At 43.8% G+C, this 22628-nt stretch overlaps 1 protein-coding gene across 1 annotated transcript; it reads left to right on the top strand.

Moving 5' to 3' along the window:
* Window positions 1-294: 294 nt before the first annotated feature.
* Window positions 295-21603, top strand: LOC147888129 (phosphoenolpyruvate carboxylase 2-like). The gene is made up of 11 exons (XM_087393838.1): window positions 295-684; window positions 836-1236; window positions 2944-3028; window positions 3122-3344; window positions 3481-3584; window positions 16560-16647; window positions 17350-17504; window positions 17667-18665; window positions 18823-19209; window positions 19304-19604; window positions 21295-21603. Exons 1-10 carry the CDS (start codon window positions 502-504, stop codon window positions 19580-19582), a joined length of 2904 nt encoding a protein of 967 aa, XP_087249964.1. The 5' UTR covers window positions 295-501; the 3' UTR covers window positions 19583-19604; window positions 21295-21603.
* Window positions 21604-22628: the final 1025 nt, after the last annotated feature.

The following is a 22628-nucleotide window of genomic DNA, read 5'->3' on the forward strand; positions in this document are numbered from 1 at the left end:
TGCACTCAAAAGCATTAGGTTGGGTTGACACCACTTGCGGGCCATCCTCCAAAAGGCGGTGTGAAGGGCTAGCATCCTAGTTGGCCCTATGTGCGGTAGGACCAATAAAGGTTGTGGAGTCGATGGCGAGCTCCTCGAGCTGCGAAACCAATCAAGCGATGGTGATAAAAATTAGCAAGGTGATGAGACGGGTGTGGGTTGGAGTGGTGTGAACCAATCCTCCAAATTCTATTTACTCGTTGTAAGGGGTGTCAAGTCAGCTCAAAAGCTTGAGCTTTAGGAGTTACGAATTCCAAATGCATAATCAAATGACTCTTTAAACTATGAACAAAGTGGTTCTCAAAAGTTGAACTTTTTCCTGTCTTCCCGGCTTTCTTCCTCTTTCCCTGTTCTCAAAAAGCTTCTCACCCGCCATTGAAATCCTTGCCTTCCCATCTCCCTCCCTTTCCTTGCCCCTCTTCCCCTCCTCTCCTCTCGATTTCTACACAATTTCTCATTCCCATGGATCTTACCAGAATCGGTGCCAAGCCCCTCGTCTCCTCCAAGTCTATGGATGCTCATATGCGCCAGTTGGTCCCCGACAAAGTCTCTGACGACGACAAGCTCGTCGAGTACGACGCGCTGCTGCTTGATTGCTTCCTGGACGTTCTTGAAGACCTCCATGGCGAAAACATGAAAGAGACGGTAATTTTTTTGTTTTGCTTTGATCATGGAGGTTTGAGAACGTTGCGGTGTTTCGCTCTGTTCCCACGAAAATGTAGCCAGGCTTGCGTCCCTTGTTTCTGTACTCGAAAGCTCCTGTTGTCGCTCATCAGTCATATCGCGTTTTTTGCAGGTTCAGAAGTGCTATGAGCTTGCAGGAGAGTACAATAGTCCCGAAGGTCACTTTGATCCGGAAAAGCTGGAGGAGTTAGGGAAGGTCCTGAACAGTATGGACCCGGGGAATGCAATTGTCGTATCCAGCTCCTTTTCTCACATGTTAAATCTTGCAAACTTGGCAGAGGAAGTGCAGATAGCACATCGCAGACGCTTGAAACACAAAAGCGGAGACATTGGTGATGAGAATTGTGCTCTGACGGAATCCGATATCGATGAGACATTCAGGAGACTTGTCTATGAGCTCCAGAAGTCACCCAAACAAATCTTTGAGGCTTTAAAAAATCAGACAGTCGACCTGGTCTTAACAGCCCATCCCACACAGTCTGTTCGGCGGTCACTTCTTCAGAAGCATGGACGGTACGCTTTGGTGTTTTGCAATTTCTTTTCGACGCTTTTGTCTCCTGTACTTTCTTTATTATTGCATGTTTCGCTATTAGAGAGAGAGAGAGAGAGAGAGAGAGAGAGAGAGAGAGAGAGGTTCTCTGGTTATGTGCAGGACAGCCATGGGTACCTATAGAACAGCCTATCTGAATCAAAGTCCTAAGTAGCTACTTGCAATTCATTTGAAAATTGTTGTTGGGTTGACTCCAAAGTTTTCAGAAGTCTTTTGCTGCAAGTAGAACCTGTTTGCTGGTTGCTCTGACACAGCTTTCTTTTTACAATTTCTCTTCTGATATTGCTTGGCCAGGACTATCACCTTGTTTTCGGGCATGTCTTTCTCTGGCAAAGCATTCCTGTTTCTCTCCCATCTCTCTAGCTATTTACACCATTCATTGTATCATCCCTTCTCAACTATGTTGGTGGTTGATTTTATCTCTCTTTTCAAACTTCAGGCCCAAGTACGAGGGGGGAAACCGTAGCTACTTTTATCCTTGAACACCCACACTACTGTCGTTTAGTGTCAAGCCCTGCAGCAAGGTTTTTGCCAGTTCAACCCATACCTTTTAAATGTAGCCTGAGGGAAGTTCTAGGATACTCCCACGCTACTGTCATTAAGTGTCAAGCCAGGCAGCAAGTCTTACCTGTTCAGCCCATAATTGTCTTTTGTAGCCTGAGGGTAGCTTCTCGCAGTTCTTCCTTCTGAAGCAACTCTAACGAGGTCACATTCAGCCTGTTCTAAAATGGCCTTGTGATGGAGCTGGAAATCAATATCTTGAAGGGAGGTCTTGGAGCTGTTGCAGCTACATAGAACTGACGATCTACTCCCAGAAGTTGACCTTAGGGTCAATTGGGTATTGCAGCATCCTCATGCGTGGTTCTCTTTTCTGGTTGATAACATGGCTGCAACTAAAGGAAATACTTCTGCATGTGTAGCTATAGCTAACCAGATATTCCAGCGAGTTCAACAAACCTGTTTGAAGGTGTTTCAGAAACAACGATGCTTGAAAAACTTCCCATTCTCTGGAGTCAAATGTGATGGAATTTGGTGGGGTTGTTTCTTTCAGGAGATCGAGGATTTACTTTGCAAGTGAGGGGTGAGGGTGAGCGCTGAATTGTGGTTGTTGCCTACAGCATTGGTGCTATACTTCATCATCAATGGTTTGAACCTATGTGAGGGAGCTTTCGCCAGGGCTATTTTGCATGGCTTTCATTTGCATGTTTGCTTATATTTTTAATCTTGAATCTGAGGCTGGACACATTTATGATTCTCACTGTTTGTAGCTGTGTTATTTTTAAAAGGTTAATTTAGCCCTTGTTAAGTATGATGGAGTTGATGGTTTTAACACTGTAAGGGACCATCACAATGGGCTATTTGTTCTTTCAGGTTATGTTCAGAGTATATTTGTTGCATTCACTGACATTAATAACTAGAAATTCCTATTGGCTTCTCTTTCATCAAGACATGTTCAACCTCAGTTGTAAGAAGTTTCTCGGCCTGCAAGGTCCTGGAAGTAGGAATTCCCAGTTTAAAGTAGATATGCATTTTTTATTCCAACATCTTCGTATTTATTATGGCAGACTTGATACTTGGAAGCTATAGAAGTGGACGCTGATAGAGATTTGAGTATGTGATGCTAATTTTGGGAAATAAATGATGAGCTTTACTTGGTCTTCTTTCTTCAGAATTCGGAGTTGTTTATCTCAGCTATATCAGCCAGGCATAACACCTGATGAAAAACGAGAGTTTGATGAAGCATTACAAAGAGAAGTAAGGGATTTACTGGATTGTGTCTTTAACTTTACTGCTATCTACATTCAGTGTATAGAGTAAGATTTAACTTCACAAACACCTTTTTTAAAGATTCATGCTGCATTTCGAACTGATGAAATCAAGCGCACACCTCCTGCTCCACAAGACGAGATGCGTGCTGGGATGAGCTATTTTCATGAAACAATTTGGAATGGATTACCCAAGTTTTTGCGTCGTGTGGATACTGCTCTTAGCAATATTGGAGTTGATGAGAGGTTGCCCTACAATGTGCCGCTGATACAATTCTCATCTTGGATGGGAGGTGACCGAGATGGTAAACTTTCTGTAACGTTATATGCCTGCATGGTTGTCCTGAGGTGTTTTAGATGTCTTTCAAAAGAATTGAATTCTTTATGTTGTATGCACTCTGGATCATTGATATCTTATGGATGAGGGCTATCTATTGCCAGGTAATCCTCGGGTGACACCGGAAGTTACCAGAGATGTGTGTCTGCTAGCAAGGTTGATGGCGTCAAACCTTTATTTCTCACAGATAGAGGATTTAATGTTTGAGGTGTGTTGCTCCTCTATTCAAGGTCTTCATGCAATCCAGCTTTTGTCGCTCTTGTAAAAAGGCATGCTTATCAATCTAATCATGTTACATCACTTGGTAACTCAGGGTGGGAGTTTTGCCTTAAGTAGCCTTCCTTTAATATGTTTTAACCCACCAGTCTGAATAGGGTATCATGGAGGAGGGGGAAGTGAAAAGGAAGAGGGGAACTCAGTTCTTATCTCTATCTCAAAAAAGGCAGTTATGGGCAGTGTGTTTGGAGGCAATAAAAGAGAGGTATTATTTGTTAAATGCGCTTATCACGAAAGTGGTTCCGATGTGTGTTGAATGGGAATGACACCAGCCATAACAGTTGGTCACATGAAATAAATAAAGTAGAGAAAAGGTGAGGCTATTGCAACCAATACGGAGAGTGGAAGTACCATGAGGGTCCTTTGGTAGTTGTGTCATGAATATTACAAAGGCATCTTCAACATCCGGAAGTTGCTGAATGCATCCACCTCTACCTACATGACTCTATGAGGCAACACCTCTGCCCTCTGCTATGTTGCCACCGTCCCCTGTATCTGACCCATGATGGAGAAGAGTGCTTACTGCATTTTCCCCCAATGTGGGTCATCCAAAAGGCCTCCCTTGCGTGGTTACTATACCAGAACTTACTGCTTTCCTGGCGTGTGATTGTAAGCTCTCATGAATCCAGGGGTCCGTACTGTATAGGCATGTAGGCAGTCATGCCATGGACTTCGTCATGGTTGAGTTTGCCCTTCACCTCCGGAGTGCCGACAGAAACTCAGTACGAAGACTTTGTATAAATGGATGCTCAAGTATGTGTGGGTGTGTGGATTTGTATGTGTGAGAGCATACTTTTATACTATGGTCTACCCCCACTGGTGGGTGCTGATGATGTCAGTGGGGATGTCATAGTAGCTAGTCCCTGCTATGTGTGATGGAGTTTATGGTTTTCAATTTTATGAATGACTATCGTGAGATTGAAACTGCACTATGTTGTGTTTTTAAAGGATGAGTTTGGGAATGTTCTTGGATTCATCTAGGTGTATACATGGACTGCAGTTGCCCATGACATCCATTTGTGCTGAAAATGGAACAGAGGGCGATTTGTGGTTGGTGCTAGGTCACAGATAGACGGGCTACTAGCTTTTGTTAGGCACCTTAAAAAGTACCCGGGCTGTTCCGTCGGTATGCACTGACATGGTTTGCTCTTACCAACTGCGGATTGCACGGTGGTCAGTTGGCTAAGTTGATATCTACTTGGCCAACTGGGTGACAATGAAGGTTTGCTTCTGATGCGGAGCTCAATGTGCCACACTATGGTTGTGGTAAGAATTGGTGGATGGGTATTATCAAATGCATTATGGGGTTAGAGTATTGTTGCCGACAGGTCCGTTGGAAGACGGAGTTGCTGGAAGATGGAGCTCAGTGGCGAGGAACACCTCCGAACTGCCATCATCAGACATGATAGTGGTGTTTTGTCCTGCTACCTGCCTATAACACATGATCGCCCTTGTGCTGAATTTTAGCCATTAGTGAGACTGCTCTTGAGGTTGTGGCAGGTTCTAATGGAATGAAGAATCATCTTCAAGATGTAAATGGGAGCAATGTCGCTTGTCGTGGCCATGCACATGGCAATGACTATTCTTTGTGGTTGTCTTACCATCTGAGGTGTTGTTGGTCTTGGAACCTATTTGCCCTGAAGTCTCTTGGTACTTAATAATCCTTGTTCATGAGCTCAAAATTTTGAGTGAGCTCTTAGTTGTCGTACGTCGTCGGCCTGAAAGTGCAAACATACCATTGAATGTCAGGCCTAAGACGTGTAGGAATTGATCAATTTGGTCATTGTTTGACACCTACAATTAATGACCACTTCATGAAATAATTTGTTTAATGATTGACCCACTCCTTGGCCCCTTGAACTTGTGCAAAGAATTGGGCACAAAGACGATCCATTTACTAGGGTGCTAGAATGGGGCTCGAATGTCCTTGAGGAACTCTGCCCAATCATAGTGCGCCATTTGTAGATCATCATTGTAATGCTCTATGCGCCTCTCGTGCTGCCAAGTGATGGCTTCACTTGTCAAGTGCATGGAAGCCAAGGATGTACTTCTCATTGTCCCGTGTCTGGACAATGGAAAAAGAGGCTCTTGAACTAGATGATAGAACTGGATATGTCTTTTTGTTGTATTTATCGAAGTTCATCTTCCCTCAAAGACGATTTGACAGGAGGGGAAATTGATCTTGTTAGCACTTAGCCTTGGTATGTGCCCTGTAGGTGAGGTCAACTCATAGAGCTGACTTCATTGGTCAACCATATGGTTGACTTGGGGGCCATACAGGCCACTCCTTTGTATTTTCTTCTTATCCATTTGAGCAGTACTACATTTTGCTCCAGCTTGTTGTTTGCTTTCTGCATTCAACTCCCGTTCCATTGCTTTCCGGCAACAAACAATGGTGGTGTCAGAGCTCTTGGTGCTTGCTCCCCTTGTTCTGCTTTATCTTTAACTTTGTGCCTTCATCAATCGCTGCTTCTGCTTCCTTTGCACGGACATGACCGTGAGTTTGCACCAATGTTATGCCATCGTTCGAGATTTATTGCCAGACCTTGCCGTATAGGTTTTACGTCACCACTGTACACACTGCATCAGATTTGCACCATCCTAATGAACTGTGCCATACAACGTTTGTACAACACTTGCCATTGTCCGTACAAACGTACGGTTGACCATACAACTTGCAGTTTTAGTCTGTATAACCTATGCACATCGTATAGCCTACGCTAGTAGATATCCTCATGTGCATTCCGTACCGCAAGTCAGTGCCAGCGTCTGTACAAGTTTTGTGATTCACCCTCGTTTGTATAAGTTTTGCCGTACTGGTCAGCGCCAACGTCCGTTCATCTCATCTGTACACTTGTTGTGTAGTTGCAAAGTCGTACGCACAACTTGCAACACGGCTGTTTGTACAAGCTGCCGTACGCTATCCATTCATCTACCGTATTGACACATCCCAGCACTCCTGAAACCTCTGATCTGCAAAACAACCACACACCATGTGAGAACTGAGCAGGCTGCTCACCACCCAACCATGACATCTACAGGATGTGATCCCGAATTAGGAGATGTCCCCTCCGAGCCACGAGCTGAGCTACTGGCACGAACTCCCAATCAGATCCAAACCAGCCTGGTGTCCCGTACCACCAGGTGGCGCTGTGAAGCCTTGGATCTGCCACTGGGCCTTGGGCTATGCTAAGATGCAGGCGCGCGTCCGCGACTCAATCCAGGAACAGACGTGGCACCTGGGAACTAAACTTGCTCCCAACTGCACACTGAGAGTTGAACCCCTTGGGCCCCTTTTATAGACTCGGGCCTCGAGCGCCAAAAATAGCGAAGACCTATAAATAGTTCGTACCCTTGCCACTCAACCCGAGAATCAAGCCTGCCTAGCTCTAAGCCTCCCCAGGCTACCTGAGCTAGTCCTGTGTACCTAGTACACGTCAGATACTAATCCGTGCACATGACATACTCCCCCTCCTCTAAGAACTCACTCCTGAGTTCGCTAAAAAACCCGGAAATGTTCTCTGGAGGTTTTGTAATGTCTCCCATGTTGCATCCTCCTCAACACGATCCTTCCACTTGATCTTGTATTCCGTGATAGATCGATTGCGAATCTGTCTGTCACGAAATTCAAGAATACACGCAGGTTCGTGGGGAATAAAAGTTAAATATGTAACTTCTATTATCTCGTGAGGAGAAACAAGTTGATCATCTGCACCCAATACTTCTTTCAGTCTACTGACATGAAAGACTGGATGTACTTTAACATCAGGATGCAATTCTAGTCGATATGCAACTGGTCCAATTCTTTTAATGACCTTGAATGGGCCACAGTATCTGGGGGATAATTTCGGAACCAAACCAGTACTTAGGCTCTTGGATTCCTTAGGAATTCGTAAATATACCATCGTTCCTTCAGAGAACTCTCTTGCTGAACGACGTCTATTAGCATAAAATCTGTCCCGATCTTGGGCACTTCTAATAGACTCCTTGGCAAACTGCAACATTTCCTGCATATCTAGCAAGAAGTTACTTGTAAACTTTGTGTCCCTGTCACTGACTATGTCACATGGCAAACCATACAGCTTAAACAAGTGGTCCACAAACTCGTGAGCCAGCTGAACAACTGAAATAGTTGTTCTAGTAGGTAAGAATCTAGCCATTTTTGTCAATCGGTCGACTATGACCCAAATGGAGTCATGATCCTTGCGCGTTCGAGGCAAACCAGTAATAAAATCCATGGAAATACTTTCCCAATTATTACCTGGAATCTGTAATGGCTGTAATAAACCCGTGCTTCTAAGGCGTTCTACCTTAGTAACCTGACAAACTCGGCAACCTACTACATAGTTCTCAATAAATGCACGCATCTTAGGCCAATAAAAGGTATGCTTCACAAGAGACAGAGTCCTATGTATACCTGGATGTCCAGCACTAGGAGCATCATGACACTCCCAGAGAATCTTGGATTTAAGGTCCAGAACATCAGGCACACAAATCTTTTCATTCCGGAACAGCAAGCCGTTCCTAATCATCCACTGACCTCCCGCCGCCTGTATCGTAGGTGGCACAATCCCTAAGTCCTGGTCAACCATGGAGCTCCCATCCTGGACTCTCTGCCAATAAGAACTGAAATGACTATCAGTTGCGTATAGCCCTCTCAAGGATTGAAATAGGTCTGAGGATATTTCCGTAAATGACAAAGCATTTACAAACTTAACTCGACTTAAGGCATCCGCCACACTATTCAACGAACCCTTATGATAACGTATTTCAAAATCAAAATCCTGCATTAATTCTGCCCATCTAGCTTTTCGTCCCCTCAATTTAGATCCATCACACACATACTTAATTGATTGATGATCAGTCAATACAAGGAACTTTGAACCATACAAGTAGTGTCTCCAAACCTTAAGAGCATACACTACAGCATAAAGTTCCTTCTCGAGTGTGGGCCAACGATATTGAGCGTCGTCTAGCTTCTTACTCTCGAAAGCTACAGGTCTGCCCTCTTGGAATAGAGCTGCCCCAATCGCATAATCACTCGCATCGGCCTCTAAAACATAAGGCCGGGTAGGATCGGGTAATGCAAGAACGGGTGCTTCCTTGATAGAAAACTTCAAGGTTTCAAAAGCCTTGTTCATTGCATCATTTCAAGAGATCGGTTGGGTAGACGTGCGTCCACGACCTTTCAATATGTTTGTCAATGGTGCCGTGATATGTGAATAATCACGCACAGACTTCCGAAGAAATACCGTAAATCCTAGGAAAGAACGAAGTTGTTTCACAGTCTGAGGGATAGGCCATTCTAAAACCTTCTGGATACGATCTAGATCAATGCTAATACCTTCAGAAGAAATCTTGTGTCCTAAGTAAATGATCTCCTTCATAAAGAAGTCACATTTACTCATCTTGGCATAGAGCTTATGCTGTCTTAGAATAACTAAGACAATCCGGAGGTGTCCTATGTGATCCTCAAGTGTTCTGCTATATACCAAGATGTCATCTAAGAACACTACAACAAATTTGCCCAGAAAATCCTTGAACAAATCGTTCATCATCTGCTGAAAAGTAGCAGGAGCATTGGTCAAACCAAAAGGTAATACGAGGAACTCGTAATGACCATACCTTGTTCGGAATGCGGTTCTATCTATGTGTTTAGCATAGATACGAATTTGGTGATAACCCGTACGCAAATCAATCTTAGTGAAGTACTTCGCTCCGGCCAAACGGTCTATCAAATCATCGGAACGAGGTAGAGGTAATCGATTCTTAATTGTCACTTTATTTAAACGTTTATAATCGATACACATTCTCCAGGTAGAATCTTTCTTCTTTCTTAAGAGGACAGGTGCACCCCAAGGTGATTTTTACTTGGGCATATATAGCCCATATTCAGGTAATCCTGTAGCTGTAAAGCTAACTCATCCTCCTCTACTTGGCTCATCCTATAAGGTGGTACACTAATAGGTTGAGCCCCTGGGACTAAGTCTATGCGATGATCTACTGCCCGTTCTGGAGGTAAACCTTCCGGCAGTTGAGCAGGGAATACATCCTTAAAACTATCTAACAACATTCTCAATTCACTGTGTTCAAACACACTTAAATCATTCTTGTTAATTACAGAAACAACAAATGAAGAAAGCGGAATCAAAACACACTAATAAACATCATAATGAGAAGTGTTTAATATATTCCGAAGCTGCATCGCAGATACAATAGGTCCCTGAGAAGAGGGAATTTTATCACACTGAATACAAAATTGGGTGTCCTTATCTACAAAAGAAAGCGTATGCTCCGTCCATCCAATCTGAATATTGTGGGTTTTAAACCACTCTATTCCGATCAACAAGTCTACATGCTCCAGGTGCATAACATAACACGTAAGAACCCCTGTGTAGGCTTGAATCCGGATAGGAAGTGCTTCAACCTTGCGATCCCAAAACTGCTTCCTAGCTGGAAGCTGCACCTCATAGGTGTGGTCGCTAGGTACTATGGACAGCCCCATTTTCTGCACAAATTTGTAATTAATAAAATTGTGAGAGCTGCTTGGATAAAAGAGAATGTGAACTTGTTGGTCCCTAACTTCTCCATAAACTCGGAAAAGATCATGGGAACCAAACAACGAAGTATTGAAAGTACAATTACAAGAGAGTGGGCAGGTAATGACATTTACAGAAATACCTGTCATCGAGACTTGGTTCGCTCCCTTGGCTGTGGTACGTGGACCCGCCTGGAGCTTCGGTCCAAGCACCAACTTTTGGTTCTTGTGCTTTGGACACTCATTCTTGGTGTGGCCCCGCTCCTCGCAATAGAAGCAACGTCCTTCTTTCTTGAACCTCAAAGTACGAAGGAAACGGGCTTTACCATTCTTTGCTTGAGTCAAGTGTTTCTTGGAGGCGTTGTCCGTAGACTTCGTCTCCCCTGTACCAGTCGTAGGCTGAAAGAACTTGCGTTTGTTCTTTCCACTCGTGTCGGAAACTATGGTTGCTTTAGCACCGGCCATGGTAATCATCATAAATGCGCGCATAATTCATGGCCTCCTGCAACGTTGTGCATTTGTTGTTCTTTATTTGCAACTTGTATGAATCTGGCAAACCATCCACGAAGAAACCTAACAAGGTCACTGGATCCATCTTTGTGGCCCTGGTTTGCAGATCCCGAAATCTTTGAAGATAAACTTCAAAGGACAAGTTTAACTTTGAAATATCGAGGGCTTTAAGCTTGCCAACGATATCATAATCATCCTCCTTCTTCAGGAACTCCTTCCTGAAGACCCCTTGGAAATCTATCCATGTATCGGGCTTAGGCTGGAGTTCCTTTCACCATAGCAACGCTTTACCTGACATGAAACCCGCTGCAAGTTGGATCTTCTTCTCATCTGGGTATGGGTGGAACTGAAAGTGTACCTGCCACTTGTGTAACCAAGTGTCAACTACCTCCTTCGTTCGAGACTTTTGATCTCCTGGAAAAGGGCTAGCACTGAAGCCATGGCATCCATGTGCGTGAGTGCCTGCAGTTGATGCCTCAGATGTCTTTGATACATTGTTGCTTCTCGTTGCCCATATATATAGAGCAGCGAGTGCAGAGTGTTGTGCCATACCCTTCCAACAGTGCCCATCCTCCACTAGTAGCTCCTGCTCAGCTTGATTGATGACCATGCCATTGAATAGGCAGTTGCACTGTCATCAGGCAGCAAAAATCAGTCCCGAGATGGCTTTTAGACACACTCAGGGACAGCAAACAAGCTGAGCCTTTGCCAGCCCACACAAGAGGTGCACATAAATAGATGCATGGCAACTATTTGGCTGTAGCTTTGGTTGCTACTGCTTGCAACAAGGAACCTTTATGTCACAAGGATTCCTTTGACAGCAAGGAATCGATGGATGCCATGAAGGATAAACTTTGCCTTATAGGTCAGGTCAACTCATAGAGTTGACTTCATTGGTTTTCTCCTTATCGATTTGAGTAGTACTACGTTTTGCTCCAGCTTGTTTGCTTTCCGCATTTCACTCCCGTTCCATTGCTTCATGCACCCAACAGATCTGTGAGGTTGTGGTACTTTAACTTGGAGCAATGAATGTAGCAAAGCTCGATCGCGTCCTCCTTTTTTTTACTTGCGTTGCATGGATGCGCTCTTCCTTAGCCTCCTAGGTAGATTCTTGTGCTTTTTGCTCCTCTTGGAGACGACGCTCTTTGGAGTCCTAGGTAGCTTCTCTTACTTCATGATCTCCTCCGGAGATGTTCTTTCCTCAACTCTTGGAGTTGTAACATGCAAGCAAAGAGGCTTCCATTTGTTGAGCTTACATCTGCATCATCGCCTACATCATAGCAACCATGTCTAAAAAGGATACCTGTGCCTTCGGACTGGTGGGGGCTTCTTCTTGAGTTGAAGCTGCCTCCTCCTCTATGTCGGGGTTCGGATTGTTCTTTGGGAATCATGGTCGTCTTGCTGGAGCAGGCCATCACCATGCATTGGCTGTGCTATTTGGATCATGGGGATTCCCCACTAATGGAATTCATGGAGAGGCTACTTGATATAGAAGACACCTAGGGTGTCTTGCTTCCACTCCATATCCCCTTGCTGTTGCTAGGCTAGCGCATCAATACCCATCCATAGATCCTTGCAACAATCACCTTCGATCGAGAGGTCAGGCGATCGAGATCAATGAACTTGTAGATAAGACTATACTTATCATATCACACACCTGCATTTATGCACACAGACAAGAGTCTAGACAGGCTCCATCCTAGCTGGGTATTCTTAGGAGGCACTTCCAAGAATAATTCCTAAATGAGCCGAGGCTCACACTTGTATAGGCATAGTGTGTCTTAGGTGTCCCAACCCTAATACTATCCTAAGTGTACCAAAGGTATGTTAAACTATCCCAAGGTTAGGTTACACGACCATAATTCAACCTAGCCTTTGTAACACTATCCATGTCATGTCCAAACGTGGACATAATAGGAACTTTCCTGTCCTCGCGCACTGTTTGTCGAGGAGCTTGTGCTCTTGGAGGAGGATGATGTCGATCAGCCCTTGAGTGACTGAAGAGTGAAGCTGCTCTACGATGACTTGCCTCCCAAGGTAGGTGGGGATCCTGTGCAAATCTTAAATATTCCAGCTCACAACACTAATTAAAGAGGAGGGATCGGTAAAATGTCCTACCCAATCTAGGAGTAGAGGAGGTTGTCCAACCAAGGGTGTAGAAGGTGGGGCCGCATTTGGCATAAATTAAGGCTAGGGGGGGAACCTTACTACGGTGAGGAAAATATGGGGTGATGTTGTTTGCTGCTCCCACATTGAAGATCTAATAGGTGGCTGCAACATGTGAGGAGTCTGCGCAACTGTCTTTGGGGTGTGCAAGCTGGAGGATCCAAAAGAGGTCCTATGCAGGTATCCTGGTCTCATTTGTGCGGAGTCACAATTATCCTTAAGGTCTGAATTGGTATCCTCCTCCCCTTTAGAAGAAATCTCTCACCCTCCACAAGAGCCGCAAAGTGTTTGGGGAGATTGGAGTGAGGGAGTAGATGTAAGGGCATGCCCCTGGGGATCCTCTAAACTTGAGCCTGACATTGGGGGAGTTAGGAGGAAGAGGGGGAGGGTGCTTAGAGGGGGCTGGTCCTATGTGTCCAATGGGGCTATGCTCCTCTTGGGGGGCAATCCTGTGGGAATATGGCAGTAGTTCTTGAGACAAGTGATTTCGATCCTTTGTCTGAATGGGTGTCTGTAGAAAGACATGATCAGCCAAAATGTCTGGTCTCTGAGTCATCCAGGCTCGAACTCTCATGATTACATCACCCTCCGAAGCAACGGTTGCCGCTGCTGTAGAGGGGGCAGATAGGAGTGAGAGGAGTTGTCCAAGTGCCTCCGCAATGGTGTGAAGAAGCATGAAGTACAATTTGGAAAGGCCAGAGAAAGGGATCATTTAGAGGATAGCAAAGGAGCTCAAGGATTAAGCCTAAGAAAAGTGAGAAGAATGCTAACAATGCAGATGCTTGAACTGAAAATAATAGCAGCAATAAAGAACACATAGAAAGGAGAGCAATATGCATGATATGGGGCTCAAATAGGGCGAAGGGGTTCATTTGATTGCCAAGTAAATCAACAATAAACGACTCCTCAAGAGGGAACACTACCTGCCTAGATTTGTCCCTCCTCTGCTTGAGATGAATGCTCCAGTGATACTCCTGTATGCTGTAACAAGAAACTTCAATCTTGCAGGCCAGCCATGAAGGAGACTAGGACCTGTGTTTAGCTTGGTTCAGTAGGGGCTAGAAAGTGAGAGAGGTAGGCTGGATCCGAGGACGGCATGCTCTTATCTGCTGCAGCAGAAAAAAACTCAATCTTGTAGGCCAACCATCAAGGAGACTAGGAACAGCGCATTTGCTGTGTTCTGTTTGGCTCAGCAGGTGCCTAGAAAGTGAGAGAGGTAGGCTGGAGTAGAGGACGGCATAATAGAGGGAAAGGGTAAGTGCTGGGAACAGTTGGGACGGATGTTGGGATATAGTAGTCACCTCCCACCTGTGAGCCCCCAAATGAGGAGGTGTGGGATGATGACCTAGAAGGGTTCAGAGGGAAGCCACATGGGCCAGAGAAGAAGGCTGTCACAGGGGCAGATTTGAGATAGAAGAAAGAGAAGATAGGGCTGCCTCGTGGGCAGCATGCACAGGTAAAGACGCTGAGAAGAGGGTAGATTCGGGGCTGTCAAGGGGCCTGGCAGAGGCTGGAATGAGGCCCAGGAAAAGGGGCCTTGCTCAGGGCCTTAACTAGGCAGCAGATTGCAGCAGCAGATCGACACAAGCAGATGCAGGTTGGCAGTAGGCTGTAGTCAGGCACAGGAGTCGGGTGCAGCTGGCTAGTACTCTAGTATAGGTGGCAGTCGACAGTACAGTATACCCTATTTATAGTCTATACTGGTGGGCTATACAGCATGCATACTACAGTAAATGCACAGACTGGGCCAGCCCAGTCAGTGGAGTCTTGTTGGCTGAGCATCTGTCTGCTTGCCAGCAGCCAGACTGAGGCCACTTGGCCCTATAAAAGGGCCCCTATTGGAGGGGTCCTGGTACTTACCATTGCAGAGCAGCAAGGAGGCCTAAGAGTCCTGCTTGTAGAGGACACTGAAGGCCATTGTTTGGCCACGCATCTGAAGGAAGGTCAACAGCAGTAGGACAGCAGGCAAAGCTCTCTGTTTGGTGCAAGGTGTAGCAGCAGCAAGATGTCCATGTGGCGCATGCTTTGAGTGGGGTATTTTGTATACGTTTCTGTTTCTTTAGATAGCATAGTATTTATTCTATTGGTTGTCTACATGGCTAGATGTATATTCATCTAGATGGATGTGTCTACTTCTGTAACACTTGTACGGCGTGAGTTTTGATTTTCCGCTGCGGGAGTGTTGGCTGCAAGCAACTTCCCTCTGTTATTCTAACAACAGACTCCCTTGAGCTGCTGCAGGTATAGGCTGTGCAAATAACTCGAGGAGAGGGGAGTCTTAAGCTTGTGAGATGGGAGTCTTAAGCTTGGTAGAGGGTGAAGAAATAAGGCTGGAGCAGTAAGGCGGAGAGAGATTTTTGGAGGTTTTGGGGCAGCTGCTACGGGTGGAGGCTAGGCAAAAATCCTTGCGGAAAGACTTTGAGCTTGGTAGAGAGGAGACTGCCTTGGAACGGATGGGGGAGGAGGTGAGGAGGCTTTGCAAAATATGCAAGGGAAGAATGAGCTCTCTTGGGACTCTGGAGTCTTTCTATATTCTTCACAAGTCACATTAAGGTCTAGATGGAATCCCTAGATTCAATGGTGAGTTTAATATGACCATTTTAGCCTTCTCCTTGCATTATTTGAAAGGTACATGTACTTTAAAATATGTGCCTATTAGATGTTTCTTGGCAAAATTTTTAAACATTTTACATGGATAGGTTGTAACAAGTATTGTCCCGTCTATTGTCATGGTGCATGGCATTCGATGTGGGCCTCCACAAGCACACCATATGTGAGATTTCGATGTTTTTTAATGTCCATCTTATATACCTTATGAGTGTGTTGGGGATTTAAAACCCGAGTGGCCCTAGAAAACCCCCATAGGCACTTGGTTGTCCATAGGCATTGGGTGCCTGCATAGCCCATTGCCCGTGTGTCCAACCCTAACCAGGTCATGTTGACCATAGTCACATGGGCTAAGTCTTGTTGAAGCGCTTTGGGGACCTGTTATGGCACACAAAAATCTCCAACATATATGATAGAACCAAACCATGAGACATGCCAAACTTTTCATAGGTTGACCTTAGGAAAACTGGGACCCTGAACCTAGGGTATGGTTAAGCGCATCAGCGGTTAGGATTTCTTCCTTCACAGACTCCGGACATTAAATAATATATTGTTGACCAAGGTTGGTCACTTTGACCAACTTGACCATAGTTGACCAAGTTTAACGAAGCATCAAAAGTAACTTCCTTAGAGTTTAATTGTTTACAATGCTTCATACATGACTTTCTTATTGTGGTTTGTAGCAAATCACAAAATGTATTTTGATCGAGTTTAGAGATTTAAGTCTCATGCTTCTCTTGCACTAAGTATTTACTTATATGTGATGGTTTCTAAGGGGGAATATCTACCAGATTGTTAGATCTTTCTTATACTTTTTGTATCAAGTGAGAGGATAGGTATTGAAAAGGAATCAGGCTCATATTTTGATATTGACTGTCAATAGTTAAGGCTAAATGCACTTTACTTCTGTTTATGTGTAAGCTGTAACTGTTAAGAAGAAATAGGCCTTATGGGATTTCATGCTTTATTTAACACTACACCAAAGGTTTTATGAAAGAGCATATTGAGGCCATGCATTTTGGGGTAGAGGCAGCATAATAGTTTCATGCAGGAACCCTTTTTTCTAATCTTTATTCTGTTTTGCAGCTTTCCATGTGGCGCTGCAGTGATGAACTTAGGGCTAGAGTCCAGCGACTAGAAGCATCTTATAGGAAGGATGCAAAACACTACATGGGTACGGGCACACACTACTTTTTATCGTGCATTAACAAAATTTCCAAATGTTTTAAAAGTTATACTGAAGTCGTCCAATTAGCTACGGTATTAAGTATCCATTGTTTCTCATTTGAAGGTCCATTCGATTCAATCTTGTTCCCCCATAGCTGCAAAGTAAGATTATGGATTGCCTCACTATTTAGACAATTTGTTTGCATCACTCTTTTCCTTCTCCATTCTGGTCAGAGACAAACTGGAATAACAGTTCGTTTGGATAATGCATTGCCAGCTGCTTTTTGGGTGAACTTGTTAGGAAAACATATGTTATATTGAAGTAGATTTATGCAAAGCTTTCAATAAGTTATGGGGGCTTTCCTTCACTACACTCCCAAGAACTGTTCTTCAAACACCTAAAGGGAAATTGTTCGGTTCAATTGATTTGAGCAACCAGCTTTAGGTGGATGTGCTTCTGTGGAGTGAGATTTCAGCTACTGAAATTCCCAATATTTTTATCTATGCAAGGCCTGGGTATAGCCTGTCGTAGATCGCCTGGGTATAGCCTGTCGTAGATCACCTGCGTATAGCCTGTCGTAGATCAACATAAATGCATTGAGCTGTCTTCAAGAATATCATATCGGATTTAGTGCTAGGATGTGTGGACGTGTTCATGTTGGGGGGTGGGTGTGGATGGAATCTTAATGGGATTTTGTGTTTCTTACAGAGTTCTGGAAGCCGATTCCACCAAATGAGCCGTTTCGAGTTGTATTAGCAGATGTAAGAGATAAATTATACAACACTAGAGAACGAATGCACCAGTTGCTCTCATCTGGGAAATCTGACATACTGGAGGAGGACACTTTTACTTCTGTTGATCAGGTTTAAGTTTTTGGTTCAGCTAGCAAAGTAATCTGATTTTGGAACACAAATTTCCAATTGTATTGAAGGAGTTTGAAAGCTACCAGGAAAAATAGCATGCACTGCGGGCTATATTGGTGCATTATATTTCTAACTGCATTATGTCGTGTATGAAAATTGCAGATTCTTGAACCTCTGGAAATGTGCTACCGGTCACTTTGTGCAACCGGGGATAAACCGATTGCAGATGGAAGTCTCCTTGATTTTATGCGTCAAGTCTCATGCTTTGGGTTAAGCCTTGTGAAGTTAGACATCCGGCAAGAATCTGAGAGGCACACTGATGTAATGGAAGCCATTACAAACCATTTGGGCATTGGATCATACAAAGATTGGTCAGAAGAGCAGCGGCAGGAGTGGTTGCTGTCAGAACTGAGGGGGAAACGCCCTCTCTTTGGTGCTGATCTACCAAAAACAGATGAGATACACGAGGTGCTTGACACATTTCATGTAATATCAGAGTTACCATCAGACTCTTTTGGTGCTTACATAATTTCAATGGCTATGACCCCATCTGATGTTCTGGCAGTTGAGCTATTGCAACGAGAATGTAGGGTGACACATCCTTTACGAGTTGTTCCTTTGTTTGAGAAACTCGCAGATTTAGAGTCTGCACCCGCAGCTTTAGCGCGCCTCTTTTCTATCGATTGGTACCGGAACCGGATAAATGGTAAACAGGAGGTCATGATTGGCTATTCAGATTCAGGTAAAGATGCTGGCCGACTTTCAGCTGCATGGCAGCTGTTTAAGTCACAGGAAGACCTCATCAAGGTGGCAAAACATTATGGTGTCAAGCTTAACATGTTTCATGGACGTGGAGGTACGGTGGGAAGAGGTGGGGGTCCTACGCATCTTGCTATTTTGTCTCAGCCTCCTGATACAGTTCATGGGTCTCTCCGGGTGACTATTCAGGGCGAAGTCATTGAACAGTCCTTTGGCGAAGAGCATTTGTGCTTTCGCACACTACAGCGGTTTACAGCTGCCACACTAGAGCATGGAATGCATCCTCCTATAAAACCCAAACCTGAATGGCGGGCACTGATGGACGAGATGGCTTTTATTTCAACTGAGGAATACAGGTCTATAGTATTCAAAGAACCAAGGTTTATGCAGTATTTTCACTTGGTAAGGCCTATTCATTTCTGAATCTCCGATGCATTAAACTGATACATAATCACTTTCATTAGCTGAAGCCTGAGAGATTAAACATTGCCATTTAGATTTGTTCTTGCGGCTGGACTTATCTTTGCTCTCTGTGGCCAACCTTTGGATTTTTTGACAGGCAACACCAGTGCTTGAGTATGGACGCATGAACATTGGAAGCAGACCATCAAAGAGAAAACCCAATGGGGGCATTGAATCACTGCGTGCTATTCCATGGATATTTGCTTGGACGCAAACAAGGTTTCATCTTCCTGTTTGGTTAGGTTTTGGTGCAGCTTTCAAGTCAGTATTAAAAAAAGACCCCAACAACCTGCAAATACTCCAGGAGATGTACAAAGAATGGCCCTTTTTCAGGGTGACGATTGATTTAGTGGAAATGGTTTTTACAAAAGGAGATCCTCGAATTGCTGCTCTCTACGATAAACTCCTTGTCAGTGATGAACTGAAATTTTTTGGTGATATCCTTCAAGAAAAATATGAGGAGACGAAAGAGCTTCTTTTGAAGGTACATAGAAGCATATTTTGTGCGCTGCATCATTTTATGTTCCGAAACTGTTACCAAGAGACATATGACAAGTTCTATGGTTTGTTTGTTACAGGTTGCTGGACATGAAGAGCTCCTGGAGAGTAATCCATATTTGAAGCAACGGCTGATACTGCGGGATCCTTACATCACCACATTGAATGTACAACAGGCATATACTCTAAAGAAAATGCGTGATGGCCCCTTTGGACCTCTACCTTCACAGATGAAGTCTAAGGACTCTACTGCTGAGCTAGTCACATTGAATACAACCAGTGAATATGCGCCAGGACTTGAAGATACCTTGATTCTTACCATGAAAGGCATTGCTGCTGGCATGCAAAATACTGGATGAGCATACTGCTAGCTACATATACGTACGTATCTGAATTTCTGAAGGTGAGTATTCTTATGAAACCTCATCCACGCTGCAGGTAGGAATGTGTGGGAATGAGATGCTATTCTTTGCGGCTTACCACACTTGCACTTCAAATTGATGTAATCAGTGTTACCTGGACCAGAAATGTTTCATTTTGTAGGTTTCGTACAGAAGCATTTCAAAATGCTAGGAGCTTTGCCTGTAAATGCTATGTGTGTGTGTGTGTGTGTGTGTATTCACCATAAAGCCATGTTCTACTATTTCCGGATGTCGCTCAGCCAATCCTTTCATGATTGCCTGTCTGTTTGTCAGATAGATCACACTGTCTACTTGTATTACGATGAAATTTTCTGATCTTGTCTTTCCTTTCATGATTTCCTGTCTGTTTGTCAGATAGATTACACTGTCTACTTGTATTACGATGAAATTTTCTGATCTCGTCTTTGCTGGTCTCCACTTTGGGGACGTAATATAAAAATACCCCCCCCCCCGCCCGGCAAAAAAAAGAAGAAAAAGTGTATTCACCATAAAAAAAGTGTGTGTGAGCCCACACCTTAGTAAAACTGAATGCTCAAGTATATGTGGGTGTGTGGATATGCATGTGTGAGAACATATGTTTAACCATGGACTACGCACACCGTTGGGCACTGATGGCGTCGGTGGGGATGTCATACTAGCTAGTCCCTGCTATGCATGATGGAGATATGGTTCTCAACCTTATGATTGTCATGAGATTGAAACTGCACTATGTGTTGTTTTCAGAGGATGAGTTTAGGCATTTTCTTGGATTCATATAGATATATATAGAGATAGAAAATATTAAAGATATAACTGCACATACATACATACATACATTATTGTATACACATGTTTGTGTGTGTATGTGTGCACGTGCGCCTCTCTCTCTCTCTCTCTCTCTCTCTCTCTCTCTCCAGTGCAAGGTCCTCTTCTTTAAGAGGAAAAAAATTAAAAAAAGGGAAAAAAAGGGGTCTTCTTAAAGAGGAAAAATAAAAAAAGGGAAATAAAGGGGTCAGGTTTTTGCTGTTTCATGCAGAGGTGCGCCATCTCTGGGATTCAACCAGAAAGGTTTCTAGAGTTTCTATAAGGCGAAACATGTTTTGTGGTCACCCTGACAATTATCATCTGTCAATGGCTGGACAACGTAATGTTTGCTTTTTACAACTTTAGATACTTTTGTTCTGCATGTAATCAGAGCTAAGTGCAAATGACGCCTCGCCTATTAAACACTCTTGATCAGTTGTGATAAGATGGGAGTACCTCTTACTAGCCTTCATTAAATATAATTTTTGATAGCGTTCAATATGCCTGCCCATGCATTTTCCCATTCTAATTTCTACCTGGAGTCAACCAACAAAGTTATCTCAAACTGTCAAGCAATAAAGCTCTCCTCAAAGTCAAAGCTGTGGAATCCTCCTGTGGTAGTTAAGTATTCCACTTTTGTGAGGTATATATATGCCCATCAGACGAAACATCTAATGGGCATATATATATGCGCCCATTAAACGATACATCTCCTCAATAGAAAGTCAATTCGTTCTGCCCTGCTCCTGCTCAGTAGCGTACAGTCGTCGAGAATAGTTCCTTATCAATAATTTGTTTTTCTTATCTCATAAAAGTTCCGAGTGTTAGCTCGTATATGCTCAAGGTTTTTTGTTGGAATGTGGCAGTTGGCTGGTGGTCTCCTCCAGCAGGTACCTTGAGTTGAAGAAAGAGCAGTTTCTGACCGGTAGTAGCGAGACCATGAAGGAACTTCTAAGGGGCAGAAAAGTGGAAGTTCTCTTTTTCTCACTCTAAAAATAAGAAGGTGGAGGGCTTATCTCTGCTATAATTATGTTATGATTGGGATCTGCGTATGGGAGTTTTGGAGAAGTGGGAAGTACATAGATCGGCAATAAGATTCTTCCACAGATCCCATGTTATCTTTCGCCTTTGTTCCAAGTGCTCCGCAGATGTAATAAAAGATTGCAATATTGTGTGTAGAGCTATACTATATCTATGAGCAATGTAAAGCAGTAACTATTGTTTTTGTGGCTGACAGCGTTCCAGGAATTTAAATGATTGCGGCATGTATGCACAAATAATGTTGAGGGAAACATCCAGGAAGCATTGTCACATGTGTTACTTGTGACTGTGTGCGCCCCTCAGATGCTCATGTGTGCTTGATGCTTTGCACGGTTCCAGTTGATAAGGCAAACAATTAGATTTGATTGTGTTGTATTTATTTACTGCTAGTCATACATCTGTGATGTGGCTGCAGCAATTGCACATGCATTTGTTGCATTCAATGATGGGATGTATGGGGGGTTGGAAGGGGTGGAGAGAGAGAGAGAGAGGGAGAGTAGATCAGTTTTGGTAAATTTATGGTTGAAATATCTAGAAGATACTCAGCTATTAGACCTCGGATACTAGATTGCCTCTAGGGTTGTGTAATGGATGCTATCAATTTTGTGTAATTCCATGAATTTGTAGGTTAGCATAGGAAACACCATTCTTGAAAATGCATAACTTTATCAATTATGAACTTGATGGGGACCATGCAATCATCTTGCGATACACACGATGTGGAGACCACACGAGTAGGTGAAGGGGTGCTAGAAACCCTACAATCATCTTACTAACTATTGGGAAAGTTTCTACCCACCTTGTGTTGGGAACCTCTCCACCAAACGAAGGCAGGTTCCTTGATGTAGATAGGGGAGTGAGCAACCTCTACACTTCGGTCTTGCTCTTCTTCATCGGTGTGGAATCAAGGGATGAGTTCATAGGCTTTAGTCAATTCTATACTAGGTGAAAAATGCTATTAGAAGACTTTTGTGCATTGCCTTTGATCAAGTATAAAACACCCACATCCTCACCATCCTTGTTGGCTGATTTTTGTTGCTTCAAATCCTCGAAATGAAGCACGCCCTTGCAATCCTCATGGTTGCACAATATTTCGTTGAAGATGCCCTTGCAACAAACACTTCCTTGATTTTTGCAACTTGCAGTGAGCACATAATTC

Source organism: Dipteris shenzhenensis, chromosome 22 (assembly GCF_047967505.1).
Source record: "Dipteris shenzhenensis isolate YYH24624 ecotype China chromosome 22, Dip_SZ_1.0, whole genome shotgun sequence".
NCBI classification, from domain to species: Eukaryota; Viridiplantae; Streptophyta; class Polypodiopsida; order Gleicheniales; family Dipteridaceae; genus Dipteris; species Dipteris shenzhenensis.

Excerpts from the sequence above, each read along its gene's own strand:
- LOC147888129 (XM_087393838.1), top strand. The coding sequence starts at position 502 with ATGGATCTTACCAGAATCGGTGCCAAGCCCCTCGTCTCCTCCAAGTCT. Across the intron at positions 685-835 it reads GCGAAAACATGAAAGAGACG|GTTCAGAAGTGCTATGAGCT; the intron begins GTAATTTTTTTG and ends CGTTTTTTGCAG. Across the intron at positions 1,237-2,943 it reads CTTCTTCAGAAGCATGGACG|AATTCGGAGTTGTTTATCTC; the intron begins GTACGCTTTGGT and ends TTCTTTCTTCAG.